The sequence below is a fragment of the Scyliorhinus canicula genome, chromosome 7 (genome assembly GCF_902713615.1).
Source record: "Scyliorhinus canicula chromosome 7, sScyCan1.1, whole genome shotgun sequence".
NCBI classification, from domain to species: domain Eukaryota; kingdom Metazoa; phylum Chordata; class Chondrichthyes; order Carcharhiniformes; family Scyliorhinidae; genus Scyliorhinus; species Scyliorhinus canicula.
Genome location: NC_052152.1, coordinates 103,743,214 through 103,770,777, shown reverse-complemented (window position 1 = coordinate 103,770,777; position 27,564 = coordinate 103,743,214). Strand labels below are relative to the sequence as shown.

At 45.4% G+C, this 27,564-nt stretch overlaps 2 protein-coding genes across 4 annotated transcripts in view; one reads left to right on the top strand and one right to left on the bottom strand.

The window, feature by feature from the left end:
- Nucleotides 1–27,564, bottom strand: part of LOC119969235 (putative claudin-24) — a 111,561-nt gene that overhangs the window by 60,026 nt on the left and 23,971 nt on the right. The window lies entirely within an intron of this gene.
- wwc3 (WWC family member 3) overlaps nt 6,271–27,564 on the top strand; it is a 241,309-nt gene continuing 220,015 nt past the window's right edge. The window contains exon 1 of one of the 2 annotated variants that reach the window (XM_038802573.1): nt 6,271–6,599. In XM_038802573.1, coding sequence (XP_038658501.1) covers nt 6,469–6,599 — 131 coding nt within the window. In that variant the 5' untranslated portion in view covers nt 6,271–6,468. The remainder of the gene's footprint in view (nt 6,600–27,564) is intronic. The other variant, XM_038802572.1, reaches the window with a different exon arrangement.

Below are 27,564 nucleotides of genomic sequence, written 5' to 3'. Positions count from 1 at the left end.
TCTCTACTTACCTGGATGAATGGAGTTCCAAAAAAACTCAAGAAGTTCAACACCATCCAGGACAAAGGAACCCCACCACCTGGAGGTTCCCCTTCAAGTTAGTCACCATTCTGACTAGGAAATATATTGCTGTTCCTTCACTTTAGCTGGGGAAACATCCAGGAACTCCCTCCCTAACAGCACAATGGGTGTACCTACACCTCAGGGACTGCAGCAGTTGAAGAAGGAAGGCAACTCACTACCACCTTCTGAAGGGCAACTAGGGGTGGGCAATAAATGCTGGCCTAACCAACGATGCCCACATCCCGTAATTGAATTTGAAAAAAGATAGACTGAGAATTGGTTTAACAACTAATTGCCAGGCCAGTGTGAACGGTAAATCGTCTGCCTAGGAAAAGGTAACAAGTTGTGTCTGGAGTATGATGTTGAGAGAGAGGATCAGTCATGATCATATTGAGTGGCAGAGCAGGCTCGAAGGGCTGAATGACCTACTCCTGCTCCTGTTTTCTATGTTGCTAGACTAGAGGCCAAAGTAGTCAGCGAGCACAAGGATGTTGGACTTGGCACGAGTTATGATATGGGCAGCAAGGTTTTGGATGAACTCAAGCTTCTGCAGGTTACATGATGGTAGGCTGGCCAGAAGGTTCATTGGAATTGTCAAGTCTAGGGATAACAAAGTCATGGATGAGTGTTTCAGGAACAGTGAGTAGAGGCAGGACAGAGTCAGGTGATGCTGAGAACTTTGAAATAGGTGCTCTTGCTGATGGAGTAAATATGTGGTTGAAAGCTCACCTTGGGACCAAATATGACACCAAGGTTGTGAATGATTTGGTTCAACTCCAGACCGTTGCCTCGGAGAGGGGATGTTGTCAGTGGCAAAGGTTTTTGAAGACAAAATGGCTTTGGTCTTCCCAATATTTAGTTTGAGGACAATTTTGCTCACTTTTTAAAAAATATATTTTATTTCAAACATATTCAACGTAATAACACAGCCTTAACATCCAACAGAGTATACAGTTTGTACATTTTTCCCCATTTTTTTTCTGATTAAATGGCAATTTAGCGTGGCCAATCCACCTATCCCGCACACCTTTGGGTTGTGGGGGTGAGACCCACACAGATGTGGGGAGAATGTGCAAACTCCACCTGGACAGTAACCCGGAGCCGGGATCGAACCCAGGTCCTTGGTGCTGTGAGGCAGCAGTGCTAACCACTGCACCACCATGCCGCCCCACCCCCAGAACATATGGGCATGGTTTGCCGGCCCCCTCCCACACCTCTGACACCCATCCAGAAAAAACACACTCATCTGAACCCTGTGCACCACCTTAAATTATTTTATTTTTTATTACTTTACCAGAGTTACAAAGCCTGAGCTCAGAGTGTGGACAGGGCCAAACCCCTAATCCAGCCCCTTGCCTGCTCCAAAAACCAGTTCAAGTTGAATCCAATTTATGGTCCCCACAAGAGAGACATACCAGATCCAGGCATCAAACCTGACCTCACGTTCATCTCAGCCAAAAGGCCGAGAAGTGATGCACCACCATAAATTATACAAAACTCATCCTTGCGCAGAAGGTGGTAGTGTTCACTCGGCGCATTACTTTGCACCAAAGTCTACATCCTGGGCGGGATTCTCCTCCAGCGAGATTCTCTGTTTTGCCGGCGCCTGGTGATTTCCCGGCGTGGGGCTGCCCCACAATGGGAAACCCCATTGGCCGGTGTAACGGAAAATCCCACCGGTGGGTCGGGGCCGAAATGTGGCGCGGCGGGGCGGAGAATCCAGCCCCCCATTATCTCCCCAACTTCTCCGCCCATTTCTGCTTGATCCTTTTCACTAAGGCCGTGCCCTGCTCTCCAAACTACCCATATATATCCCCAATCCGACCATCCACACCCTGCCATCCGGGAGCAACATTTCCTCCAAAAGCATAAACTCGGGTACCTGAAGGAACGAAGGCAGCACCTTGCGCATTCCTGCCAATATATAAACTCACTTCCATGGTAGCTCGAACCTCTCCCGCACTTCCTCTAACCCAGTAAACGTCCCCTCCTCAAACATGTCCCTGGCCCACACTAACCTCTCCTCCCTCCATCTTCTCTACATCCCATCCACCACCCCCAGTGTAAATCTATTATTCTCACACAATGAAGTCAGCACCAACATGTGACCCAGTTTAAAATGCCTCCTCAGCTGGTTCCAAATTTTTATAGATGACTCCACCATGGACTACTCGCATATTTTCTCGGGGCGAACGACAGCGGGTCCCTCATCAGAGTCCTCAGGCTCGTCCCTTTGCAAGACTCCTCCTCTAATCTGACCAAGTCTGCCCCCTCCACCATAATTTCACCTTCTCCACATTCGCTGCACAATACTAATGTAACACATTCGGGTCTGCCGTCCCCCCTTTCTCCCTCTGCAACAGAGCCCTCTTTACCCTTGGCACCTTCCCTGCTCACACAGATTCTGAGACTAACGATTCTACTTTCCACGGCCTTGGGGAGGAAAATCGGGAGGGACTGAAGCATAAACAGGAATCTTGCCAGTATGTTCATTTTCACCAACTGTACCCTCCCCGCCAATGTCAGGTGCAGCGTATCCCAACTTTTAAGGTCCCCCTTAACCTCCTCAACCAACCCCGTCAAATTCTATCTATGCATCGTGGCCCACCCGTGCATTGCCTGAATCCTCAGGTACCGGAAACACTCCCTTGCCACCTGAAATGGTACAGCCCCCAGATTCTTGCTCCGCCATGCAGCATTCACCAGGAACACCGCGCTTTTCCCAACATTTAATTCATAGCCCGAAAAGGCTCCAAACCTCTAAAGTAAGCCACGATTCTGCCCATGCTCTCTAACAGGCCTGTCGCGAACAACAACAGGTCATCGACATACAATAACACCTGGTGCTCTCTGCATCCCCCCTCAATTCCCTGCCACTCAGCGAGACCTGAAATGCCACCGCCAAGGTCTCAATTGCCATCTCAAACAACAGCGGGGACAATGGAAAGCCCTGCCTCATTCTCCTGTGCAACCCAAAATACCCCGAGTTCATCTCATTTGTTCATACACTTGCCATGGTTTAGGGGCTGGTTTAGCACAGTGGGCTAAACAGCTGGCCTGTAATGCAGAACAAGGCCATCAGCGTGGGTTCAATTCCCCTACCAGCCTCCCAGAACAGGCGCCAGAATGTGGCGACTAGGGGCTTTTCACCATCACTTCATTGAAGCCTACTTGTGACAATAAGCAATTTTCATTTCATTTTTCATTTTCATGGGGGACGCATACAGCAACTGAACACACGCAACAAATCTCAGTCCGAACCCAAACCTCCCCAGGATTTCAAATATCTCCACTCTACCCAGTCAAACACCTTCTCTGTATCCATTGACATAATCACCTTTGGCACTCCAACCCCCCCCCCCCCCCCCCAATGCCCTCGACAGGGTCATAATTATGTTTAACAACCTCCTATTGTTACTAGAGAGCTGCTTCCCCTTCACAAACCCCGTTTGATCCAACGAGACCACCTCCTGTACACACCCCTCCAACCTTCTTGTCAATATCTTTGCCACGACTTTCACACCCGGGTTCAGCAGCGAGATGGGCCTATAGGACCCACACTCCAATGGATCCTTCCCCTTTTTTGGGATCAGCAAAATCAACGATTGCACCAGTATAGCTGGCAACTCCCTTTTCTCAACCACTTCATTATACATGCCCCAAAGGTGAACTGTCTATAATATTCCACTGGGAAGACATCCGGCCCGCTGCCTTAACATTTTTGCTCACCTACTTCAGTGCAACAAATCAGATAGTGGAGTGATCAAGAGGTGTTGGTGAGGTATAGCTGGGTGTGGTCCGCCTACATGTGGAACGCAACGTTGTGTTTTTGGGTGTTGTTGCTGCGGGTCAGCATGCAGTTGAGAAATAGGAGAGGGCCAAGGAGAGATTCTATGGGGACATCAGATATAAGAATGGGAAGAGACGCCTTCGCAAGTGACTCTCTGGTCATGATTGGATCGATAAGGTTAGAATCAGGCAAGTGCAAGTGCCACTAAGCTGGATGACAGAAGTGGGGTGTTGAGGAGGATTGTGTGTCAACTGTGTCAAAGACTGCAGACGGGTCAAGAAGGATCAGGAATAGTTTAACATAGGCACAGTCACTTAGCATTAGATGACTTTGATAAGGGCTATTTTGGCACTGTGGAAGATTCAAATATGGAGTTCTGAGAAATAAGGACATGGAGTTGGGAGGCGACAATGTGTTCAAGAATCGTGGAGAGGAAAGGGGTAATTAGAGATGAGGTGGTAGTTTGCAAAAATGGAGGGATCAGTGATTTTTGAGGAGAGGGTTGATCAAGACAGAAAACGGAGTGGGAACCTTTAATAAAATCAGCCAACATGGGGGCCAGGAAAGCTAGTTAAGTGGTCAACAGGTTGGTGGTGAGAGAGCAGGAAGTGGATCTCCTGCGCAAGATGAATTCAGAGAGGGCATAATGTGAGATAGGAGAGAAACTAGATGAAAATATAAGTTCAAGGGTAGGGCAGGAGGGAATCTTTGGCCAGTGGGCTGGGAAAAGGGAGGCAAGCGGCAGAGACAGCTGCATGCGTGACCTCAATTGTTGTGACATGAAAATCCATAAGCTCCTCACACTCACTTTTGGGTGATAAGAGTAGAGGAGACAGGAAGAGGGAGTTAAGATGATGTGGAAGAGAAGATTGGCATTATGATCCTGGAATGATGAGCAGTTTTGGCAGAGGAGGACGACATGGTGATGATGGTGTTTTATGTGGTAAAGTCAGATTTGGCAACGAATGGTTAAACCTGTCGTCTTCCACGGCAGTTCATGTCAGTACCCCTTGATCCAAATGGAGTGGAGATGGGGCCATACCAAGATGACAGAAAGTATTGGTTTCAGTGAGTATGCGAGGAGAGGGGATGATCAAGCAAATCGGTCGCTGCACTGCAAGCTCCCACAAAGGTAAGGTAGCCAGTTCCAGATGACCATAGGCTGCTTTCCCCTGCTGACTAGCGAAGTGAGCTAAACCACAAAACAACAATATAAATGACCAGTTCATGGGTGGGATTCTCCGTTGCCCGACACCGATATCGGAATTGGCGATTGGGCAGAGAATTCCTTCTGACGCCCAAATGGGGGGTGGCGCCGGTTTCATCATCGTGTCACGTGTCGCTGGAACAGCATTGGGGCATCATCGGAAGAACCTCCCCTGATGCTCCGCCCCCGATGGGCCGATTTCCCGAACGGGCAGTTGACGTGTGATCTGAGGGGTTCGGAACCCAGCACGGCGGCCGTGGACTGTGTCCAGTGCCGCCACAGTCAGCTGGGAGCCATGCTGTTGGCGGGGGCTTCCGCAGGGGCTGGGGGGACTGATGGGGGTGGCCAGGGGAACAGTATTTGCCAAGTCAGATTCGGGCATGGCTGGCGCCATGTTGTCTGCTGCAGGTCGTGGCTGTGTGCATGCGCGGCCACGGATCCAGCCATTCTCCAGCCGTTTTTGGTGCGGATGCCGGGAGTTTTACCCGGCGCGGCTGCTAGCCCCTCACTGGTCCTGGAATCGGTGAGGGTTCGGCGCCGATTTTGGCCACAGATTCCACACTGATGTTGGCAAATAGTCGCAGAAACGGAGAATCCAGCCCCCTATGTTTTTTGCTGTGTTCAGCTAGGGCTAAATATTGACCCACTACACTGGGAAGAACTCTGCTGTACTTCTTTGAAATGGTGCCAAAGGATCTTTACTGTCTACCTGGGAGGAAGGCAGCACTTCGGACAATGCAGCACCTTGTACTGCACTGGACCGTCAACCTGGATGAGAAAACTCGTTCTGCAGCCACACTCGCCACATAAACAAAGCGACGGGGCAGCAATATCGAAACAGCGACTCTTATAAATAAATGGCCAGTGAAGCGCCAAAAAACTATATTCTCAGCTTCCCTTTTCCAACTGGCATTAAAACCCAGAATTTCTTTCCAGCCAGGACACATTCCAGGCCACTGCACGGCTTTTTTTTCCCCCTGCAAAGTCCAGTCTCCCTCAAAAAAAAAGTTAAGGGAAAAAAAAGTTTTTCATCACAAGCGTTGACGAAATTCTTTCTGAATGTGAGAAATAAAACATTAAAGGGAGGAAAAAATGCAAACTGAAGTGAAGTTTCTGCTTGGTTGGGGATTGGCTGGCTCTGGTATATATTAATAATCAATCACCTCAGAGAGAGGAGGGGGGTAAGTTTTATGCAAATAGCCATACCAATAAGGAATAAGGCAGCGATCCCGGGCCAACAGCGACGCAACATGGAGGAGCAGAGGTAGAGGGAGAGAGCCATGAGAGTGGAGCCGGCCGCTTTGGGAGCCATCAGTCCAGGGTTCGGTGCTGCTCTTTCGGGGGAATGTGTTAGGGGAGTGAGGAGGAGGAGGCGAAGAAGAAGAAGGCGAAGGAGGGTGGGGGAGCGATGCCGAGGAGGAGGTCGAGCGGCGAGCTGCCGCTGCCCAACGGTTGGGAGGAAGCCCGCGATTTCGACGGCAGGGTCTTCTACATCGATCACAACACCCGGCAGACAAGCTGGATCGACCCGCGGGACAGGTAGACGGGGCTGGGAGATGGAGAGGGGGAGCGAGGGGAGGGGTGGGGTGGGTTACAACACAAACTCGCACGATACACACTGTTAGAGGGGCGGCAGAGAAGCACAGCAGCCGACCTCGCTCTAACTAAAATCTCAAGTCGACACTGTGAAGAGACTGAAACAAATGTATCGGGCGGCGGGGATTGACACTGGGAGCGAGGGCTGGGCTCTCCCTCTCCCCGTGTCAGAGCAGCAGGCTACTCCCAGGCTGGCTGTCACTCGGCCACTATCTCCTTAACTTGCAAACTCTTTCACCATCATTGCTACTTTTATATTTTAACTCAGTTTGGGTTGTGGCTCCAACGTTTTCTCTCCCCCCCCCCCCCCCCCCCCTCGCTGCACTGAAGGCAGATTTCCAATTGATGGTATTTTTTTGGAACACTCTTCTCCTCAGATTTCCCCCCCCCCCCCCCCAAAAGAATGTCTGTCTCCCCATCGAGCTAGAAGCATTTTTAAAAAAGTTGTTGATTATCACATTGTGTGATCTAATTGTGCCAGTTATTGTTAGAACTCCCCCCCCCCCCCCCCCCACCAACCACCTTCCCACTTGTCTTCAAACCACCCAAATAGAGGAAATCCCACATCCGTATCCTGCTATTTAATTTTTGGTTGTGCTCCCCCCTCCCCTCGATTCTCTGCTATTCAGGCTGATGATAATAGTTGTAATACAGTTGGAATATTCTTCAGTCCCTTCCAGTGTGAAGTAGGCATGGGGAATATGTCCGCGTACATCAGGCACATTCTTGGCTTATCTCTCTCTCCATTTTTGTATCTTGAGAAGATTAAATTCTCAGTTGCTTATTCTAGGCACTGTCCTCTTTTCGAGGGCGGGGAGGAGGGGTAAAGTGGAGGTTATTTGGAAATATTCCTGGATAAGCTGACTATGATGGAGGTGTGGGAGTATCCTGCTATCTTTCAGAGGGCATTTATTACAAAGCTGGAGAGAACTGTTTGTTTAGATGGGCTGAAATTATGAACAGGGTGTACAAATTGCTTAATATATTTTGAATACAAAAAAAATACATTGAACACTTGGCGAATGCTAACCCTCCAACAGATGTGTTTTCATGTCTGCTTTTTCTGGTACTAGCCTGGCAATTTGATTGGTGTTTTAAAAATTTACTTGCTTTCTTGACCTCAGGATGTTCCTTGGTGCCCCAGAGACAATGAAGCACTTTTGAAGAACAGTCATTGTTGTAATAGTTTATTGTTGACCTGTTTCCCAGAAACTTACTGACTGGCAACATGTTGTCGAATTCAATTGAACAGCCATAATTAGTGAACTTGTTTCATACAGCTTGGTTCTCAGTTTTTTGGGGAATGTTTTCATTGCCCTTTGCCAGAGCTTGCTGCACATAAATTGGTTGCTGCATCTCCTAAATTACGTAATTGGCTCAAAAGCGCTTTGGAATGCCCTGAGGTTATTCAGGTTGCTATATAAATTCTCTTTTAAAATAAAAAATTAAACATGACACCAAAAATGTAAGATGGAAAAATGTCAAATTTCTACTCTGGGAACGAAGTGTCCCCTTTTTTCATCTCAAGGTGAAACCATGCTTCTAACTGATTGGATTTGATAAGTGAATTGCATCTTTGGTTTTTGGATTTTCGACAGAAGGTTTTCAGGGTAAAGGCAGATCCATATGGCAGGTAGTCATTGACTGTCAACATTTCCATGGACAGAACATTTACAGTATAGAGTAATAAAAGCAAAATACTGCCGATTCTGGAAATCTGAAATAAAAACAGAAAATGCTGGATATACTCAGCATGCCTAGCAGCATCTGCGTGAGAGAAAGAGTTAACATTTTGAGTCCATATGACTCTTCAAAACTCTGTAGGACTCGAAATGTCATCTCTGTTTCTCTCTCCTCAGATGCTGCCAGACCTGCTGAGTTTATCTAGCATTTTCTGTTTCTATTTTAAATTAGTATAGAATAATATATTACCCAAGCCTTGACATGATGCGCTGTGATACTTGGCAGTATATATATTTTTGAAGTGAGTCAAATTAATTCCCATAAATGCATAATGTCCAAGTGCTGATATTAATTAGTACAACTTTTAATAGTCTACTCCATTCAGAAGGGACTCCGATTCTCACTTGGTATTTTGCTGACTCTTTCTTAAATAGTTTAAGGATTTCAAAATTAAAAGGGGAACTTGAATGAGAAGCATTCACTGCAGAGAGATAAATAAAGACAAATTTGTTCTTGCACATCACAGTTACATAAATAAACATATCTCAACTGTTCTTGGTGTGCGTTTATATAATTAGACATGAAATGAAATAGAGACAAGAAAAACATGGACACTATATAACATAAAATTGTAATTAAATGCAGCTATAAATTCAAATGTATCTGAGTTGGATCAAATTACATACAATTATAAATATGTATTGGATGTCAATAAAACTTATGAAATATCCATTGGGGTAGGTTTTGCAAAGTTTTGAAAGGATGAACACATAATAGATACGTGTATATATAAAAATCAATATGCAAAGCCTTGGAGAGGATGAGCATTTCATTAATTATATGGAAAGGCTGGAGAAGCTGTGTTTGATCTCTTTAGAGCAGACAAGGTAAAGAGGAGATTTAATGGGCTGCATTTTTGCAACAACTCCCTTGCTCCTGGAAGGAAAGCCTCTTCTAAATCGACTAACTTTAGAAAAGGCTGCCCCACAGCAATAGCATGTTGCCAGTAGCCTAAGAAAATTGAGACTCGGACTCCTGCCCTGTCTGATTGTCCGACGGCACTAGCCATCCAGAACTCAGTCGTGCATGCTGCTGGGACTGCAGGCAGGACCCGAGGAGAAGTGGACATAGCCACTGGAGAGAGGCAAGTCTGGGGGTTTGGATAGAAGAGGGGTGAGGGGTTGCTGGGGCACAGGTTTTGGAGGCCAGCAGGGGAGGGGTAACATCCCTGAGAGGTTGATTGAGGAGATCTTGTGCCGCAGTGGGTAGCATCTCTACCTCTGAACCAGAGGCCCTGGCTTTGAGTCCCACCTCAGGACGTGGTGCGGTCATGGTGGGTTCATGATAGGGCAGCACAGTAGCATTGTGGTTAGGACAATTGCTTCACAGCTCCAGGATCCCAGGTTCGATTCCCGGCTTGGGTCACTGTCTGTGCGGAGTCTGCACGTTCTCCCTGTGTGTGCGTGGGTTTCCTCCGGGTACTCCGGTTTCTTCCCACAGTCCAAAGATGTGCGGGTTAGGTGGATTGACCATGCTAAATTGTCCTTAGTGTCCAAAATTGCCCTTAGTGTTGGGCGGGGTTACTGGGTAATGGGGATAATGTGGAACTTCCTGCAAAACTCTCTCTAACTCCCTTTGGGCTTTAGATGCTCCTTAAAATCTACCGCCTTCACCAAGCTTTTGATTGTCTCTACTAACATTTTGTAATGTGGCTGGATATTAAATTTAATTTGATTACATTCCTCTGAAGTATTTGGGGTGTCCTACTACGCTAATGATGTTCTGTAAATGGAAGTACCAACTTTGTCTGTATGTAGGTTATAAGCTGAATGGTCCATGCGGCACACTGGTTGCAGTTAACCATGTAGCTAATATTGCATTTGCAAGCCCAAAAGGACTGTACAACAGAGATTCGCATTCACGCAGACAAGAGGTTTAATATGTTGGGGGCATTTTAGTTTGTCTTAGTGTCGCTGTGACAGTGAATTGAAAAATCTTGCTTCTGATCGTTATGTGGTTGTTCCCTGAGTTGTACTCCTAGCGATGGAGGCCGTGCACAGGATCACAAAAACTGCTGTGATTGAACAGCTTGCTGCCAGTTGTGTGAAGAATGGCTTTTGGATGGAGCACTGGAATTGCCTGTGGAATTGTACGTAGCACAAGTTAGCATTTTTAAGGGAGGAGAGGAGGAAACTGGGGGTGAAAAGAATAGCTCGCTGTTAGTCTGGTCAATTCCACACTAAGTGGGTAACTGGCTGTCATCTATTCTATTTCTACAATATAAATGCATTTTTGTGTGTAGTGTATTAATAAACTACTTTAATAAAAAAGCCTGTGTTCCAGCGACACTTCGTACTCTAGATGCTGTATACAAATCTTGTCAGGCCAAGTAATTCAGATTTGTACATGCTTTCCTCCCTCTGTCACTTTGTGGATGGAGCATGGGGGTTGAGATACCAGAACCAAGCACAAGGAACCAAGCACAAAAAAGTTGCGATGTAGTTCCTCCATTCACCTTTCTTCTGCAACTGGCTGGGTGCTTCTTTGGGTGGCACTGGTGCATTAAAAACAGTTCAGGTATATCAACTACAGTTTTGTACAAATAATTTTCCTAATACAAATAACGTATTTAAAGCATCAAAAGCTAAAGAGTGTTCACTGGTTCTTAAGCAATAGGCTGTATGGTATCTTGTGTCTTGGCTGCATGCTCGTATTTGAAGTGTGTATTCAGATGCAGGATCTTTGCTGCTGAAAACCTGTGGTTCACATTGATAACTTTCTGCCTAGCTCAGAAATAAAGATGTCACTGTGGAATCAATGAACCCCTCAGTAGAGGAGTGGCAACGTTTATTTTGTTCATAAATAGGATCCAGTGGCCCTGTATGAGAACAGGGGTAAACCATTCAACCCTTGAGGCTGAACAAGCCAGGCCCCCTCAGGTCTGGTATAGCTTGAGTTTGAGGTTTTGTATTTGCAACCTAAAAGTTTGATGTCCAATCGATCCATTGCAAGTTGTCTGCCAAATTTTGCTGCCTTACAACAGTGACTACACCTCAAAAAGTACTTAACTGGCTGTTAAGTGATCTGGGACATCCTGAGGTTGTGCACTAAATAAATGCACTTCTTCATCTCACACTTTTTAATTCTGGGGAATGATATATTTGTGATCTACCCAAGTTAGGCAGCTGGCATTTCATCACAATATTTTGAAATCTATTGTACTTGCCATAAGCTAATCAAACGAAACAGCCTGTCCCCACTAAATGTCACATTTTGTGGAATTGTTTCCTTTCTTTTGTTTTCATTTATGAGTTATTAAAGGAAAAGTATATTTTGTTCTGTTCTGATGCACTTAGTATTTAAAATATCATTCCTTTCTTGTCTTCTTGCAGTTTGCTTCTCATAATCTCTGTCATATTCATGCTGAATATTATATTTCTGCCATTCCATCAAACTTTCATCTTTTGTTGACCTTAGTTCTCTTTTGTTGCAAGTTTTTAAAATCTCTCTCTCCCTCCTGCTGTACAGTTATTTGACATTGGCTGTCCCAATTACGTCAGTAGTATTGACAAACATTTAAACAACTAATTCTGCACATTAATACATTAATACATGGGGCCTCACGGTAGCATGGTGGTTAGCATCAATGCTTCACAGCTCCAGGGTCCCAGGTTCGATTCCCGGCTGGGTCACTGTCTGTGTGGAGTCTGCACGTCCTCCCCGTGTGCGCGTGGGTTTCCTCCGGGTGCTCCGGTTTCCTCCCACAGTCCAAAGATGTGCGGGTTAGGTGGATTGGCCATGCTAAATTGCCTGTAGTGTAAGGTTAATGGGGGGATTGTTGGGTTACGGGTATACGGGTTACGTGGGTTTAAGTGGGGTGATCATTGTTCGGCACAACATCGAGGGCCGAAGGGCCTGTTCTGTGCTGTACTGTTCTATGTTCTATGTTCTATTCCTTTGGTGTGTGCTGTTCTGTTAATATTATTGAAGCTTTTTTCAAATCTTTTGTTAAATGCTGTATACTTTGTCCTGAATATGGTTTGGATGATGTTGGGGTAGGGCCAGTGGGGCTAGCCAAGTTTTGATCGGCGTTTTTCAATTTTGACGTTTTAATGGGTGGAATACAAGTTTTAAATAAGCCACCTTGCAAACTGAACCCCCTTATTGTAATTTATAAAATATACATTGACTACTTAGTTCTTTACAGTTGATCGGGCAGCACGGTAGCACAGATGGATCGCACTGTGGCTTCATAGTGATAGGGTCCCTGTTTCGATTCCCCGTTGGGCCATTGTCTGTGCGGAGTCTGCACGTTCTCCCCATGTCTGCGTGGGTTTCCTCCGGGTGCTCCGATTTCCTCCCACAGTCCAAAGAGGTGCAGGTTAGGTGGATTGGCCATGCTAAATTGGCCTTAGTGTCCAAAAAGGGAGGGGTTATTGGGTTGCGGGGATAGGTGGAAGTGAGGGCTTGAGTGGGTCAGTGCAGACTCGATGGGTCGAATGGCCTCCTTCTGCACTGTATGTTCTATGTTCTTGATCTGATCTCCAGCGACTGGCCTTCAAACCCAATGCAGCATTTTGAAGACGTTGTATTTTGTTGACGTGTTATGGACTGTGGCTGTGTCACCCTGGGAAGTTTGGAGATGTCTGTTGGCTGATCCTACGGCTGAGTACATCCGTGTTCCGGGGGCATTTTCTCCATTGAGGATACTGCCCTCTTTCAGCTATTCTAGAAATACTGGGGGCAGCACGGTGGCACAGTGGTTCGCATTGCTGCCTCACCACGCCATGGACCGGGGTTCAATTCTGACCTACTGTCAGTGTGGAGTTTGCACGTTCTCCAGTTTCCTCCCACAGCCCGAAGGTGTGCAGGTGGATTGGCCATGATATACCCCTTGGTGTACAAAGATGTGCAGGTTAGGTGGGGTTATAGGGGTAGGGTGGGGGACTCAACCTATGTAGGGTGTTCTTTTGGAGGGTCGGTGCAGACTTGAGTGGCTGAATGACTTCCTGCACTGTAGGGATTCTGGCTTCCTGCACGGTAGGGATTCGGTGTAATGAACTGTTCTGTGCTTGACTGGCACTAAACCTCCTCCAGCCTGGTGGACAGAAAGTGTGTGCTCATTATGTGCCAGAATTGTGCCATGCTCATTATGCACCAGAATTGTCCCATGTGCCATATTGCTCAAGCCCTTTGCCTATCCAAATAAGCTTAATGCCTGTTTGAAGCCCAAGTGCAAGATGGGTTTACTCTGAGAGCACTGGCTGCATTTAAGAAAGCCAGATAGTCCGTGAAGAATCCAGTACAGTCTGCAACCAGCAAGGTACCTTTTTTAAACTGTACTTTCTGAATGCAGAGTCAGTCCGAACAACAGGAGTGCAAAAAAATAAATTGGGCCGTGCTTCAGTGATTGCAAGCCAATTGTCCTCACCCAAAAAAGTGCTTCTGGGTCTTCCAAATGAATAGTGAGCACAATGCAACAAACCAGTATGGGCTGGCTTCTACATGTGTGCTGTATTATTCAAACGTGTGTTTCTGGTTGTGGTCTCGTGTTGAACAACAACAATGGGACAAGTGGAAGGAACCGAAACTGTAGCTCTCTGACTGTCCTGTGTCCAATCTAAATGGAATGCCAGTAAAGTTGCAGACTCCGGGGAAGTCTCTCTGGAAGCTGTAAACGTGCAGTGGTTAATTGGTTCCGACCTGAGAGGGAAGGAGGTATTGTAATCAGTGTCGTCTGTCTGTCTACGAATGCAATCGCTTGAAAGCATTCTACCGGATTTCAATCAAACTTCCAGCATGGTTTCAAGAAGCCAGCATCTCGAGAGGATTATTATTGGATTATTTCCAGTAATGACATTGAGCAATATTGTAACTTTTTTATTGGTATTTTTGAAAGATTGTTTCTGCGATTAATCAAACTTGGGTAGTGACTCACTTGCTTGATAGCAGGCTGGTGGTCTATACTTCCTTATTAAAATACAAATGCGGTAACTGAAGAAGATATAGTTGTTTTATCCGATTTTAGCAAGAAATAAAGAAAGACTTGCATTTATATTGCATTTTTCAGCACACCAAGATGTTCCGAAACACTTAATAATCAACCAAGTTCTTTTGTATAGTGACTGATGTGATGTTGAAAATAGGAAAGCCAATTTTCACACAGCAATTTTGCACAAACAGCAGTCTAATAAAGAGTAGAACCTCTGTTTTCCGTGAATTTGGGTGAGGGTCAAATATTGTTCAGGAAGCTGAAGAAAGCTTCCCTTGCTCTTTGAAATAGTGCCCAAGGATTTGTTAAAGTCCACATGAGAGGACAGACAGGGTTTCAGATTAATATCTCACCCAAACGACGGCACCTCCATCAAGAAGCGCGACTGGTACAGGCAGCTCATTTCTTGAACACACACAAACCCCCTTCTGAGGTTTAGATTAATTTGAGATATGGTGCAGCTCATTAAAGTGAAGGATGATGGCATTGGGGCAGCTTGGACATTTGTGCCCACTGATGCAAGTATCAAATGCCTAAGATCGGGCACAATGAAGGCAGTGGTAAGGCAATGTTCATAACTCTGCTTCCTAATTTGCTTTTTGTCTTTCTGCAAACCACCAGCCTATTTTGTGGACTCGCTGAATTAAATTTCCAATTCACAGGCAATTTATTTCCATGGGGAATTGTCAGGAATGATGGTTGAAACTGCCAAATGGCTTTTCACAATGGATCCTCAGGAGCAGCAAATCCCTTCTCAAACTGTTATTAAACTCAATCTGGTTTTGAAATCCACTCCCAATGGTCAAACAGTCATCTCAATCTGGAGAGGATATAAGAGTCTTCTTTGGTGCTAGTTCTGTTTCCCTCATGTGTAACTCTTCAAACAGTGATTGATATGGTTCAGCAGCTTCGAGTAAATCATCTGGCACTCTGTATTCATCCATTTTGACAGGTAAATGGCTGACAGCATCTCATCATTCCCGTTGATTGGATGAGGCAATTTTAAGAGACAAATATTAAACAATTCTTAAAAAATGTTATTGCTGGAAAAAAATGAAATTGACGCAGAAGACCCCTTGAGACAAGATTGTATTGACCATTGTTTGCTTTGAGATGGCATAGGGGCTGGTTTAGCTCACTGGGCTAAATCGCTGGCTTTAAAGCAGACCAAGCAGGCCAGCAGCACGGTTCGATTCCCGTACCAGTCTCCCCGGACAGGCGCCGGAATGTGGCGACTAGGGGCTTTTCACAGTAACTTCATTGAAGCCTACTCGTGACAATAAGCGATTTTCAATTTCATTTCATTTCATTTCATTGCATTTGATCTTCAGGGTTCTTGCTTTTACACAACTTCCCTGAAGAGGCTTCTTCCTCTTTGTCATGTTTGACTGAGGACCAAATATTCCATCAAATATCCATAGGATTGAGAAAATGTAGATGTTTCTTAATTTGCTTTATACATTTCTCATTTTGATTCACCTTGTCAGCTAAGCCAAGGTATAGATTTTATATGCACATATATCGGGTGCCAGTCATGGAGCGGTCTTGACAATGTTAGAAATGCAGGTCCCTTTTTAAAAAAAATGTTTTTATTCTCCATTTTCCTTCAAAATTTACACCCCACCAACAAGCAGGAAACGGTAACAAATACAAGGTCAATCCCCTTAACAACAACAACAATCCCATCCTCCCACCACCCCAAACAACGGCCCACCTGTCAATATATGCATCAAATAAGACAAACCCTCCCACGGTGGGAACAAAAAACAAAGGAGAAAAAGAAAAAGGAGTCCGGAATTGCCATGGTCACATTAGTCTATAGAGTCCACACTGTACCTACGGAAGCACAGAGCCACTAACTACTCTTGGCGGTTCACTCGCCTTTGGTACAGGCCTTCACGACCGATGAGCCCGATCCAGTTCATATTGGGAGGGATCCTCCTCCTCCCCAATAGTTTCACCAACATTGTGGCAAAATACTTAGTCGTCCTCGGGCCTTCCACTCCTTCGGGCAGCCCCACAATCCTCAAATTCTGTTGCCTGGATCTGTTTTCCAGGTCTTTCATTTTGCCTCGCAGATACTTGTTGATTACTCTCACCTTCCTCATCTCCTTCCCCACCAAGGTAAGTTGATCACTGTGCTGTAATAATGTCTCTTCCACTTCCTTCAGCACCTCACCTTGCTCCCGCGCCACCGCCGTCCTCACCGGGGTAATCGCCTCTTCCACCAGCGCTTTCAAAACCGCCCCCATCCCCTTCCTCATTGCCTCCATATGTTTTGTGAACTGCCTTTCGAATTCCACGGCCATCACCGTAGTTATTTCTTCAGCCGCAAGCAATGCTCTCCCCTGGTGCTCCAGCCTCCATTTAACTTGCTGACCCTGCGGTGACCTTTCCACTCCCCGATGGACTTTCAGCTGCTTTCTTCACGGCCGTTTTTTAAAAATAAATTTAGAGTACCCAATTATTTTTTCCAATTAAGGGGCAATTCAGCGCGGCCAATCCACCTATCCTGCACATCTTTTAGGTTGTGGGGGTGAAACCCACGCAGACATGGGGAGAATGTGCAAACTCCACACGGACAGTGACCCAGGGCCGGGATTCGAACCTGGGTCCTCAGCGCCGTAGGCAACAATGCTAACCACTGTGCCACCGTGCTGCCCTCACGGCCGTTATTTTACTGATCCTCGACATTTCCCTTTACTGTGCTTTCTCCTGACTTTTACTGCCTTCGCTGCCCCTAGGACTGGGCGTTAAACCCCGACAATGCCGTTCCCGAACGGGAGCCCTCCAATGTGTGGCTGCCTCCCGCCCGCCGTCACCAGAAGTCCAAAATGCAGGACCCTTTAAGAGTAAACCAGGTTTTGCTTCAGAGAGAACTGAGAGCAGGTGAAGCTTGTACTTAGGTGCTGAGTTTCCCCAGTGTTTGCACTGAACTATGTATCACACAATAGTTGTGAATCTTCAGGATGTCGTAGGTTCTTCCTGTGGCCTGTTGGTGTAGGTCACTGAACTCCGAAACCACAAACCTAGAGCAAGGCTCTGGGGTTTCTGGCTTGAATCCCACCATGGTAGATGGTAAAATCAGAATGCCTTCTGCTGCCTAATTCAGTAAATGGATATCTTCCCGAGAAAAAAAACAGTCATCTTTTTGAAGTAAAAAGTGGTGTGTTCAATTCTTGCTCCAGAGAATTGAGTGCAAAATCGACACTTCAGCGCAGTACTGAGGTAGTGCTACACTGTCAAACCTGCCGTCCTTTGAATGAGGTGTAAAACTGAGACCATGTGAATGAAATGAATGAAAATTGCTTATTGTCACAAGTAGGCTCCAAATGAAGTTACTGTGAGAAGCCCCTAGTCGCCACATTCCGCCACCTGTTCGGGGAGGCTGGTACGGGAATTGAACCGTGCTGCTGGCCTGCCTTGGTCTGCTTTAAAAGCCAGCGATTTAGCCCAGTGTGATAAACCAGTGTGTCTTCCCTCTTGGGTAGATGTAAATGATGCCCTGGCACTTTTGGAAGAGCAGGGGATTTGGTGTCCTTACTGTGCTTGCTGTCTTATGTAGGCTCCTGGTCAAGCAACATCTTGATTTTAAATTTCTCACCCTTCTTTTCAAATCCCTCCATGTCCTTGCCCCTGCTTATTTCTATAGTCTACTCCAACCCCACAACCCTCTGTGATATTGGCCCTCCTCTAATTCTGGCCGCTTGTGCATCCCCAGTTTTGATTGGTCTGCCATTGGCCTTAAGTTGCCAAGGCCCCAAGCTTTGGAATTCCCCCTCTGTACCTCACTTTCCTCCTTTAAAAAAAACTCTCTCCTTGACCAGGCTTTTGGTCATCTGACCTAATATCACCTGATGTGGCTTGGTGCCACACTTTGTTTTATAATGCTCCTGTGATGTATCTTGGGATACTTAGCAGTCCCTCAAAGCGCGGATTATTGCCATGTTGCAAGAGCTTGCACGTGGAGTCTTTTAAATGGCAAGGCTAGCTGTAGCACTGCTGCTACCACATGGTTCTGGCTGATCAGGAATGTCTCCCGCTTTTACCACTTGCCATAGGCCTATCCGAAGGATTTACAGATGACAATTGCCATGCTAAGTTATTTTTGATGATAGATGCCTCATAGTGCATAAAATGACATTTGTCACTTATAGCCTACTATAAATTAAACTGCACTTATTGCTGAAATCTGCTTTAGGCTCTGTGAAATCAGTGCTGTGCCAGTTGATGCTCAGGGCAAGGTCTACTCTGCATCCCATACCGCTTTTGTGGATCAGTTGTGATATAACTGAATGGTGAAGCAGACTTGAGAGCAGAATGACGTTCTTCAGTTTCAGCTAGATTCCGTGCTGTGGGATATCTGTGCGACTTAAAAGGGGTTTACTTGTGGTAAATGGATGTTGTAAATTTCTTTGTACACTTTGGGGGCATGGCTTTTAAATCAACAATGTTGCAAAATTGATCGTTTTTTCCAGTTCAAAACCAATAATTGGTGATTGTTGTCCTTGTTCTTGATGATTTTTTATGTTACATTCAAATATGTACATATGTCCATATTTACACATACAGCTCACAAATGATAGTTGGAGCTGCCAAATTTAATTTCATTTTGTGGTTCAGCTGTATTATGCCTTCTAAGACCTCCAAGTTAGAGCTGGAATAGTGTTTAATTAACTGTGTCGCATTGTTGTAACAGTTGAAACATCCAAATGCAATCAAGATACAACCTATCTATAGACGAGTGTCAAATAAAAATTGATTTTTTTAAGTAATGCTTTTATAAAATGCTTTACAGCCAAAGAAGTATTGTCTGAGGTGTAGGAAGTGTTGCATGTAAGAAATTCAGTAGTCAATCAAAACACAGCAAACCCCTACAAATAGCACTGCGCTAATGACCAGACAATCTGTTTTAGTGCTGTTTGATTGAGGGGTTAATGTTTGCCAGGACAAATGTGTGGATGATGAGTTATTTGAATTTGGAGTAAAACGGGCTACTTATTTGTACAGGTGACTGAGCTGTCATACATGTGTTGTGTTGTCCTTGTACATTTAGTCTGAACTGGCTATTGTATGACGCCCATTCAACCACATTGGACATGGTGATTGGCTCTCTCCATCGTGAGCTGCTTCCTCTCTCATGCTCCAACGACCTAAACCCGTGTCCCAAGGGAGTGCCTATATCATACCCTTGTTTCTGTTCAACACCAGCTTTTCTGAATGAGGCATTTTTAGTTTCTGCCAAGTTGTGGGAAGAAGTGAGCCATGGCTGTGTGTTGACAGGGAGCTGAATCAAGACTGTCCAAATAAATTTCCTGGCCATCGGGCAGGGGACCAATGTCTCCCCTGGTCTGGACCGCCACATCATTAAAGCAGCATTCGGTTGGCAGTGAGATAGTTGATGACAAATTAATCAAGGAATTGTATGAAAATATTTTTTGGGAAGAATGTCGCTGTAAATAGTTGCTTGGTAATACAGAAGGTGAGTATTGCTGAGAAGAGAGACATGCTGTCGAAGCTTTTGTCTTGCACTCATCAGGAAAGGTGAAAGAATGCCCAGTTCCAAAGGGAGCAACAATTTAAACTGCATAATAAAAGGCTGCTGTTTGGTTGAGGCATTGCCATGGAGATTGAACCCACGCTTTTTTATAATTTTTAAAAGGCGCAATGTCTGACATGATTTTGTTTTGCCTGTAGACGATTGTTCTATGTGTCTGAATATATGCAGTTTCTGGCAAGCGTGAGTGAGCCATTGCGAGCCTGACTGATGCTCTCAAAATGGTTGTAAGCTTTTAGCACACATCGGATTGTTCAGTGGGTGTTGTCCAATTACAGAATCACGTCAAACGTTAGCCACAATCTGAGTTTTGCAAGCATGAGTTGGTTGCATACAGTCAGTATCCCATCCATTGTGAACAGCCAAAGGGATGTGCTCTTTGATACAATCTGGAATGTGTGGCCTACATACCTGGCATTGCACCGGCAGGGAAATTCGTTTCAACATTATCATTTGTGTGGCAGGCAGTACATCAATTTTGGGTTGATGGCGCATCCTGTTAGTAGAAAATACCACTCGTGCTGCTACTGCATTGTTGTGAAAGTAGAAAGTATACCTTTGTGAAAGTATGTAAGTTTAAAATAATACACATTTCAGGATGCAAAAGAGAAACGTACAAATGCTGGAAATCTGAAATAAAAACAGGAAATGTAGAACAGTCCACATCTGTAGAAAGGGAAATCACAACATTCTTGGTCCTGTTCTGCTGAAAACTCATAACCTGTCTTTTCTCTTGCCAGATGCAACCTTTCCTGCTGTTTTGCAGTTCTTTTTTTTTCTTTTTATCTAAAACTTTTTCAGAGTACCCAATTCATTTTTTTTCCCAAATAAGGGGCAATTTAGCATAGCCAATCCACCGAGCCTGCACATCTTTGGGTTGTGGGGGCGAAACCCACGCAAACACGGGGAGAATGTGCAAACTCCACATGGACAGTGACCCAGAGCCGGCATCGAACCCGAGACCTCAGCGCCGTGAGGCAGCAATGCTAACCACTGCACCACCGTGCTGCCATTGTTTTGCAGTTCTGACATTTTCCGTGTCTTCCAGATTTTATATACAGCATGAAATAAACCCATTCCAGCAGAAATAAGGAATGCTTCACTAAGGAGTGTAATATTAAAATTAAGAGTGAAGTGTAATTGTATGAAAACGACATGTTCATTGGCAAGGGGGACACTGTACCAGCTGTGTGCAAGTCCACAAATGACTCTTGTGGTGGTCAAGCAGCATCCCTTGCTTATATATGTCGGCTCAAAGGTGGTACTCTTGCCTCTGACTCGCAAGGTCACTGATTCCAAACCCAGAGCACAGGTTCGAGCTTCCAATGTAGCCTGACACTGGAGAGCAGTATTAAAAGGTGCACTGTTGGAAGTACACATCTATCAGATGAAACATTAAACCGAGGCCCCGCCTGCCTTGGGTGGATGTGAGAAAGTTCCAAATGTACTATTTTGAAGAAGTTCTCCTCGATGTCTCGACCAACATTTCTACCTCCAACACCTAAGATCTATTTGTTTGCTGTTTGTAGATTTCCGTACACAAATTGACTGGCCATATTTCCTACACTTACAGCAGCAATTACGCTTTTGAGTACTTCAGTGGTTCTAAACCACTTTGGGAGATCTCGAGTTCATGAAAGGCACTATGGAAATACAAGCTTATTCAACACAAAATTAAAACCTTTTCATAGTGAAAAGGACTGCTCTCGTTTGCTGAATAGGTGAGTGGTCACATTGCTTCCTCACTTCTGAAGGTTACGTGTAGAAGCAGAGAGTATCTACTCGGCATGATTGAGAATCTCGCATCTTGAATGTAAGTTCTGTCTCTCTCCAAACAGCAGGATTATGATTGAATATTCAGTCAGCCAGTGGGCTTTCATTATACAGGCTGGAGGAAAGGGAGCAATGAGTGTGGTGGGATGTCAGGGTTTGGATTTCCTATGAAATCCAATTGTGGGATGGTAATGGGAGAAATAAGATGAAAAATTCTCTTCAGGGGATAATGTTGATAATGTTGGTCATCTGAATATATTTCAGTGTTGCTTTGTGTCATATGTTCGTTATGCAAATGCTACCATAAACTCCATGTTACAAGTCTCAACCAATCTGATTGCACAAGTGACTTCTTTCCTTGTTGAGAATAATGTTGATTTTACTACTATCCATACAGTATTTTGCTTCCATGCTGCCTCAGGGAGCTTGTAGTCACCATGCAAGAATGCAGTCGAATGGGATTTTACCTGTTGTCCACACATTGCAGTATATGTTGTAATTAGGTTAGTTGCCAAGACTGTAATTGTTACTCTAGAACATGTGCGTCACACGGCATTACTAAGGCATGATTTAGGTTCTTGTGCACCTAAGACAACTGCTTATTGTATGGATGCAGTTAGTTCTGTTGTGCAGAGAATGATTTGCTTGTACAAATTTCACCTGAAGCAGTCGCACCTCTCCAAGTGCTTCAAAGAAAATTGGTTCCAGAATATCTCACTTGTGCAGGCTGCTTCAATCTGCATTTTGAGTTTGGGCTGTTTTAAAAAAATAAATTTAAGAGTACCCAATTATTTTTTTCCAATTAAGTGCGAATTTAGTGTGCCCTATTTCTCCAACACAAAATTAGTGTTTGTACCGTTTGGCTTTGTATGTAATTTTTACTGTTTTAATAAAAAGATATGGCCAATCCACCGAACCTGCACATCTGGGTTGTAGGGATAAAGCCCACGCAGACACAGGGAGAATGTGCAAACTCCACACAGACAGTGACCCGGGGCCAGGATCGAACCCGGGTCCTCAGCGCTCTAGGCAGCAGTGCTAACCACTGCGCCCCTGTGCCGCCCCCTAGTTTGGGTTGTTAATTGTCTGTACATCAATGTCATTAGAGTTTATACTTTGAATCCTGTCCCCAAGAGAAAGATTAGACGTTTATAAGCTCCAACAACACAAGAAGCTCAACACGATCCAGGAAAAAGCAGCCCACTTGATTGCTACCCATTCCACAAACATTCACTCCCTCCACTATCGACGTACTGTAGCAGCAGTAGGTTTGTACCATCTACAAGATGCACTGCAGGAAATCACCAAGGCTACTCAGGCTGCACCTTCCAAACCCACATCATTCTACATGGTAGTGGTTAAGAACAGCACCACCTGGAGGTTCCCCTCCAAGTCACTTGCCATCCTGACTTGGAAATATATCACCGTTCCTTCATTGTCGCTGGGCCCAAATCCTAGATTTCCCTCCCTGAAGGAACTGTGGGTGTACCTACACCTCATGGACTGCAGCGGTTCAAGAAGGCACCTCACTACCACCCTTCTGAAGGGCAACTAGGGCTGGGCAATAAATATTGGCATAGCTAGTGACGCCCACATTTCGTATATGAATTCAAAGTCAAAGTCATCTGGGGTGGGATTCTCCCAACAGTCGGCTAAGTGCCGACGCCGGAGTAAAAACGGGAGTGTTTTACTTCGGCGCCCGTTCCGGGACTCTATTCTGCGGCCCACAGGGGGCTAGGACGGCGCTGGAGTGGCCTCCGCCGCCCCAGCTGCCGATCCCAGCCTGAACTCTGCGTCGCGGGGTTCGCGCATGCGCAGTTGGGCCGGTGCCAACTAGCGTATGCACAGTGGCCTTCTTTCCCGCGGCGGACCCGACGACAAATGGCACAGGGCCACAGGAGCCGGCGCGGAGAAATGAAGGCCGGGGGGCAGAGAGGCAGGCCTGCCGATCGGTGGGCCCCGATCGCGGGCCAGGTTACTACGGAGGCCCCCCCCCCTCATGGTCACACCCCCCCCCCCCCCCCCTCACATCCGGCCTGGAGAATCGGTGTGCCTGCCTGGGGCCAGAGAGTTGACGCATACCCCGAGTGGCGGCGGGCAGACCATGCCGACGCCAGTGGCGCTGATTCTCCGCATTGTGGAGTATTGCATCGGGTTGACGTGGCGCGATTCGCGTGGCGCCGTGCCGATTCTCCGACCCGGCCGGGGGTCTGAGAATCCCGCCCCTGATTTCTGAGACTTGACAGCTGCAACAACCCCATCTTGTAAAAAGGTGGCTCTTTCCTTTTCAGGATAAACCTAGCGGTCTTAAACCCCCTACCCACCTCTCCGCTCAACAATTCTCTCTCTCTCTCTCGCTCTCTCGCTCTCTCTCTCTCTTCTCCCCCCCCCCCCCCCCCCCCCCCCCCCCCATTTCTCTGGGTCACATCAAGTCTGAGTTATTAAAATTTGGTCACATCAAGAAAAGGTTTGTGAAGCATTGAGTTAGCTATCACACTCAAACAATAATAAAAGCCTGCTAGCAATTGAAATGGCTGTCAGTTACTCCAATACAGTGCGGAGGTCTGAATTTGAAGTTGTAATTGAATCTTAGGGATTGGTATGAATGTTTTTCAGAGACTAGTGGAACACTTGGTTTAGATTACAGTTTCATAACCTATTCCTGAAGCTTCTATGGGCTGAAGCTTGGGCTATTTGTTGACATTGCATCAAGGCCCTAGAGAACATCGTTGTTCACTGCTGTTCTAGAAGGATCTTGTGAATCAAGAGAGATCACATATGAACAAACATGAGCACACCCCAAGATGCAGACATGACCAGTGTAGAGGCCATGATAATGTCCCATCAGCTGAGATAGACGGGACAGCTTGTCAGAAACTACACCAGGGAGCCTGTTCACATGGGCCAAAGGAAACGTTTCAAAGCCTCCATGAAGGTCTGCTCTATTAACATCAATACATGGGAAGAAGATGTCCCACTGTGACTAAAGTAATGATTTATCATCAAAAATGGTTCAAGACCTTCCAGTCACCCAGAGCAGCCGCAGAGAGAGACCAGAATGAGAGAGACAGACAGGCAGAAAGAGAGGTCAGTGCTTCGGCCAACAAGCTGTCACCACCTCTACCGCCTGTCAACCAAAGTCTTCACTGTGGGTAACTTCTGAAGTTTAAGATAGGGCTCGTAAGCCCTCCACTTGTCATCCTCGACACGAGGGATTGCTGATGAATCAATATAATCTACTCCTAGGACACTATATCAGGTGCAAATGATTTAAGTTTCCAAGCTTTAGATGTCCCAGTTTGTGGGAATTGTGCCTGTATTTTGCAACTCATTGCAAACCAACATGTCCTGAAACCAAAATAATACCAATTTTTATTTTGAGTTGAATTACCTCTGGAGATTTAATCTTTTTTAAACAGAACTATTTTGTGTGATTTTTTAAAATTGACGAATATCGTTTGAGTTGGGTATATGATCTGGTAATTGGGTAATTGTTGCTATTTTAATGTTTTACTTTACATCTCCTTTACATTAACACCAGTGTTCCACCAGAGGCATGATACAGATTTGGAATCTCCACATGATCCTTGCTGAGTGTGTGAAACCTGCATTGTTGAAATTCCCTTTGCTTGCTTGAAGGCATTCTGGGGTGAAGTGAAGGAGAGTTAGAGCAAATGTTTAGTGATTTGTGAAGCTGATCTACTAAATATTATTGAAATGTCTAAACATTGAATACTTTCTGTTGAATTGTAGCTAAAGCATTTTTTTTTTACATGAATGCAATTGGGGTCACAACTGAAAAATAATTTGGAATTGCATTTAGTGATGCGGATGTTTGGCGGGGGGACAGGATCAGAGTTTATTTTTTATGTCATGACTGCAAAACCCTAGTAATAATCTTTATTGTCACAAGTAGGCTTACATTAACATTGCAATGAGGTTACTGTGAAAAGCCCCTCGTCGCCACATTCCGCCGCCTGTTCGGGTACTTAGTGGGTGAATTCAGAATGTCCAAATTACCTAACAGCACGTCTTTCGGGACTTGTGGGAGGAAACCCACGCAGAGAGGGGGGTAATGTGCAGACTCCGCACAGGCAGTGACCCAGCTGGGAATCGAACCTGGAACTTTGGTACTGTGAAGCCTTAGTGCTAACCACTGTGCTACCGTGCTGCCCACAGTAGGATCCCTGGCCAGATCCAGAAAGGAGTGGGCATCTGGTGTTAATTTCATGATGTTCAGGCATTCGGGAGTAGCAAGTTTAGCTTTTCGAAGATCCAATGAACTGGTGAAATTTGTGATATGAAGGCAAGCAAGATCCTGAATAACATTTGTAATGCTGCCTTCTAATTGCAGGTGAAATTCCATGGATATGAAAGCATTGGCGCTCATTTGAGCATCAGATGTAATAATGAACCATTTGAACTCATTGACTTGAGTGCCTCACCAAAGGTCATTCATTCCTTTGACTTGGCTAATAGCAATCCCATTCCACTTGGGTGAAAGTTTCCACTGCAACCAGTGTGAACACCAGGGCGGGTGTGGTTGTCCTGTGCAGTGCGGTGACATGTGGCAATAGTCACCCTGTGGTGTTCTGCATCCACCCCGGCTCTGTTCCCAGAACCATCCTCATACAATGGCGGATAGACCTGGATATAGCAGAATTCAGTCTGGAAGCTGAGGACCAGGCCAGAACTATGCAGGATCTGTCGAAGAGTGGTACAGAGTTAAAAGCAAAAAATGCTGGCAATGCTCAGCAGATCAAGCAGGATCCCTAATTAGGGAAGGTTGGCGGCCTGAAATGTTAACTCCAGTTTCTCTCAATAATAGATGCAGCCTGACCTGTTTCTGTTTCTATTCCCGATTTTCCAGTGTCTGCAACATTAAGCTCTTCTATTACATGCTTTGGGTAGGTCTCGTAACACTTCACAGGAAGCTTTTTATATGTGTGATTTATGGTTGATCTAAGGGACATTGGGAGAGTACACATCTGCAATTGGGATAATGCAGATTTTGTTTGAGAGTATAAAATGGGTGACGACAAATTGTCAGACAGTTTGAAATATCTCTCCATTTTTATTTACATTGATCTAGTGGGCCTCAGTTTAACAGCTCATCTGAAAGACAGATGCACCTCCAACAGTGCAGCACTCTGTCAGTACTTGCAGTTATTGCTTGACGGCTGGCTTTGATAAATTTGTGAATAATTTGGTCAAGCTTAAGGTTAAAGTTACTGATGTGAAACTGGAAGAACAGAAGGTAGTGTTGTGCATTCATGTTTGTTTCTAGTTGGGAGAAGGTCACTTTACAAGTTTGGTCACGTGATATATTAATGATGTCATCATCAGTTTGGGCGCGCTCAGTCTATTCTAGCAAACTGTGAGAAAACACCTTTCCAGTAAAACACTTGTTTGCCGAGACCTTCGTAGTCTGCAAGTCTACCTTTTTAAAATACCACAAAGAAACTGGCAACAAGGAGATTGGAACCATGTTGGCAGACTCCCAGAGATAACAAATATATAGGAAAATTGTTGATCCATGCACAGACATTCAGAAAGGATTAAGAAGCTAAACTTTGCTAGACCAAAGCTGGCAACGGAGGGGTGCCGAATAATAATGAACCATCGATGGAACCGAAATTTAAATGAAGATTTTGGTGGAATAGCATCAAAAGAAGTTTGCCACGTGCTCTGCCCATCAGGAACAGTTTTTGAAAACAAGTCTTTGAACAGTTCTCCCTCCACTGTGAGTAGCAAGTAAAGTAGCAAATATCTTGCAACAATAATTTAGAGCTTGAGTGTTCCAAACTTGGAAAGGAATAGGCTAATCTCAGGGTTACCTTGTTTGAAAAGAAAAGTGGGAGTGCTAAAAACTTTGACAGATTTGTGATTATGCAAGCCTTCCC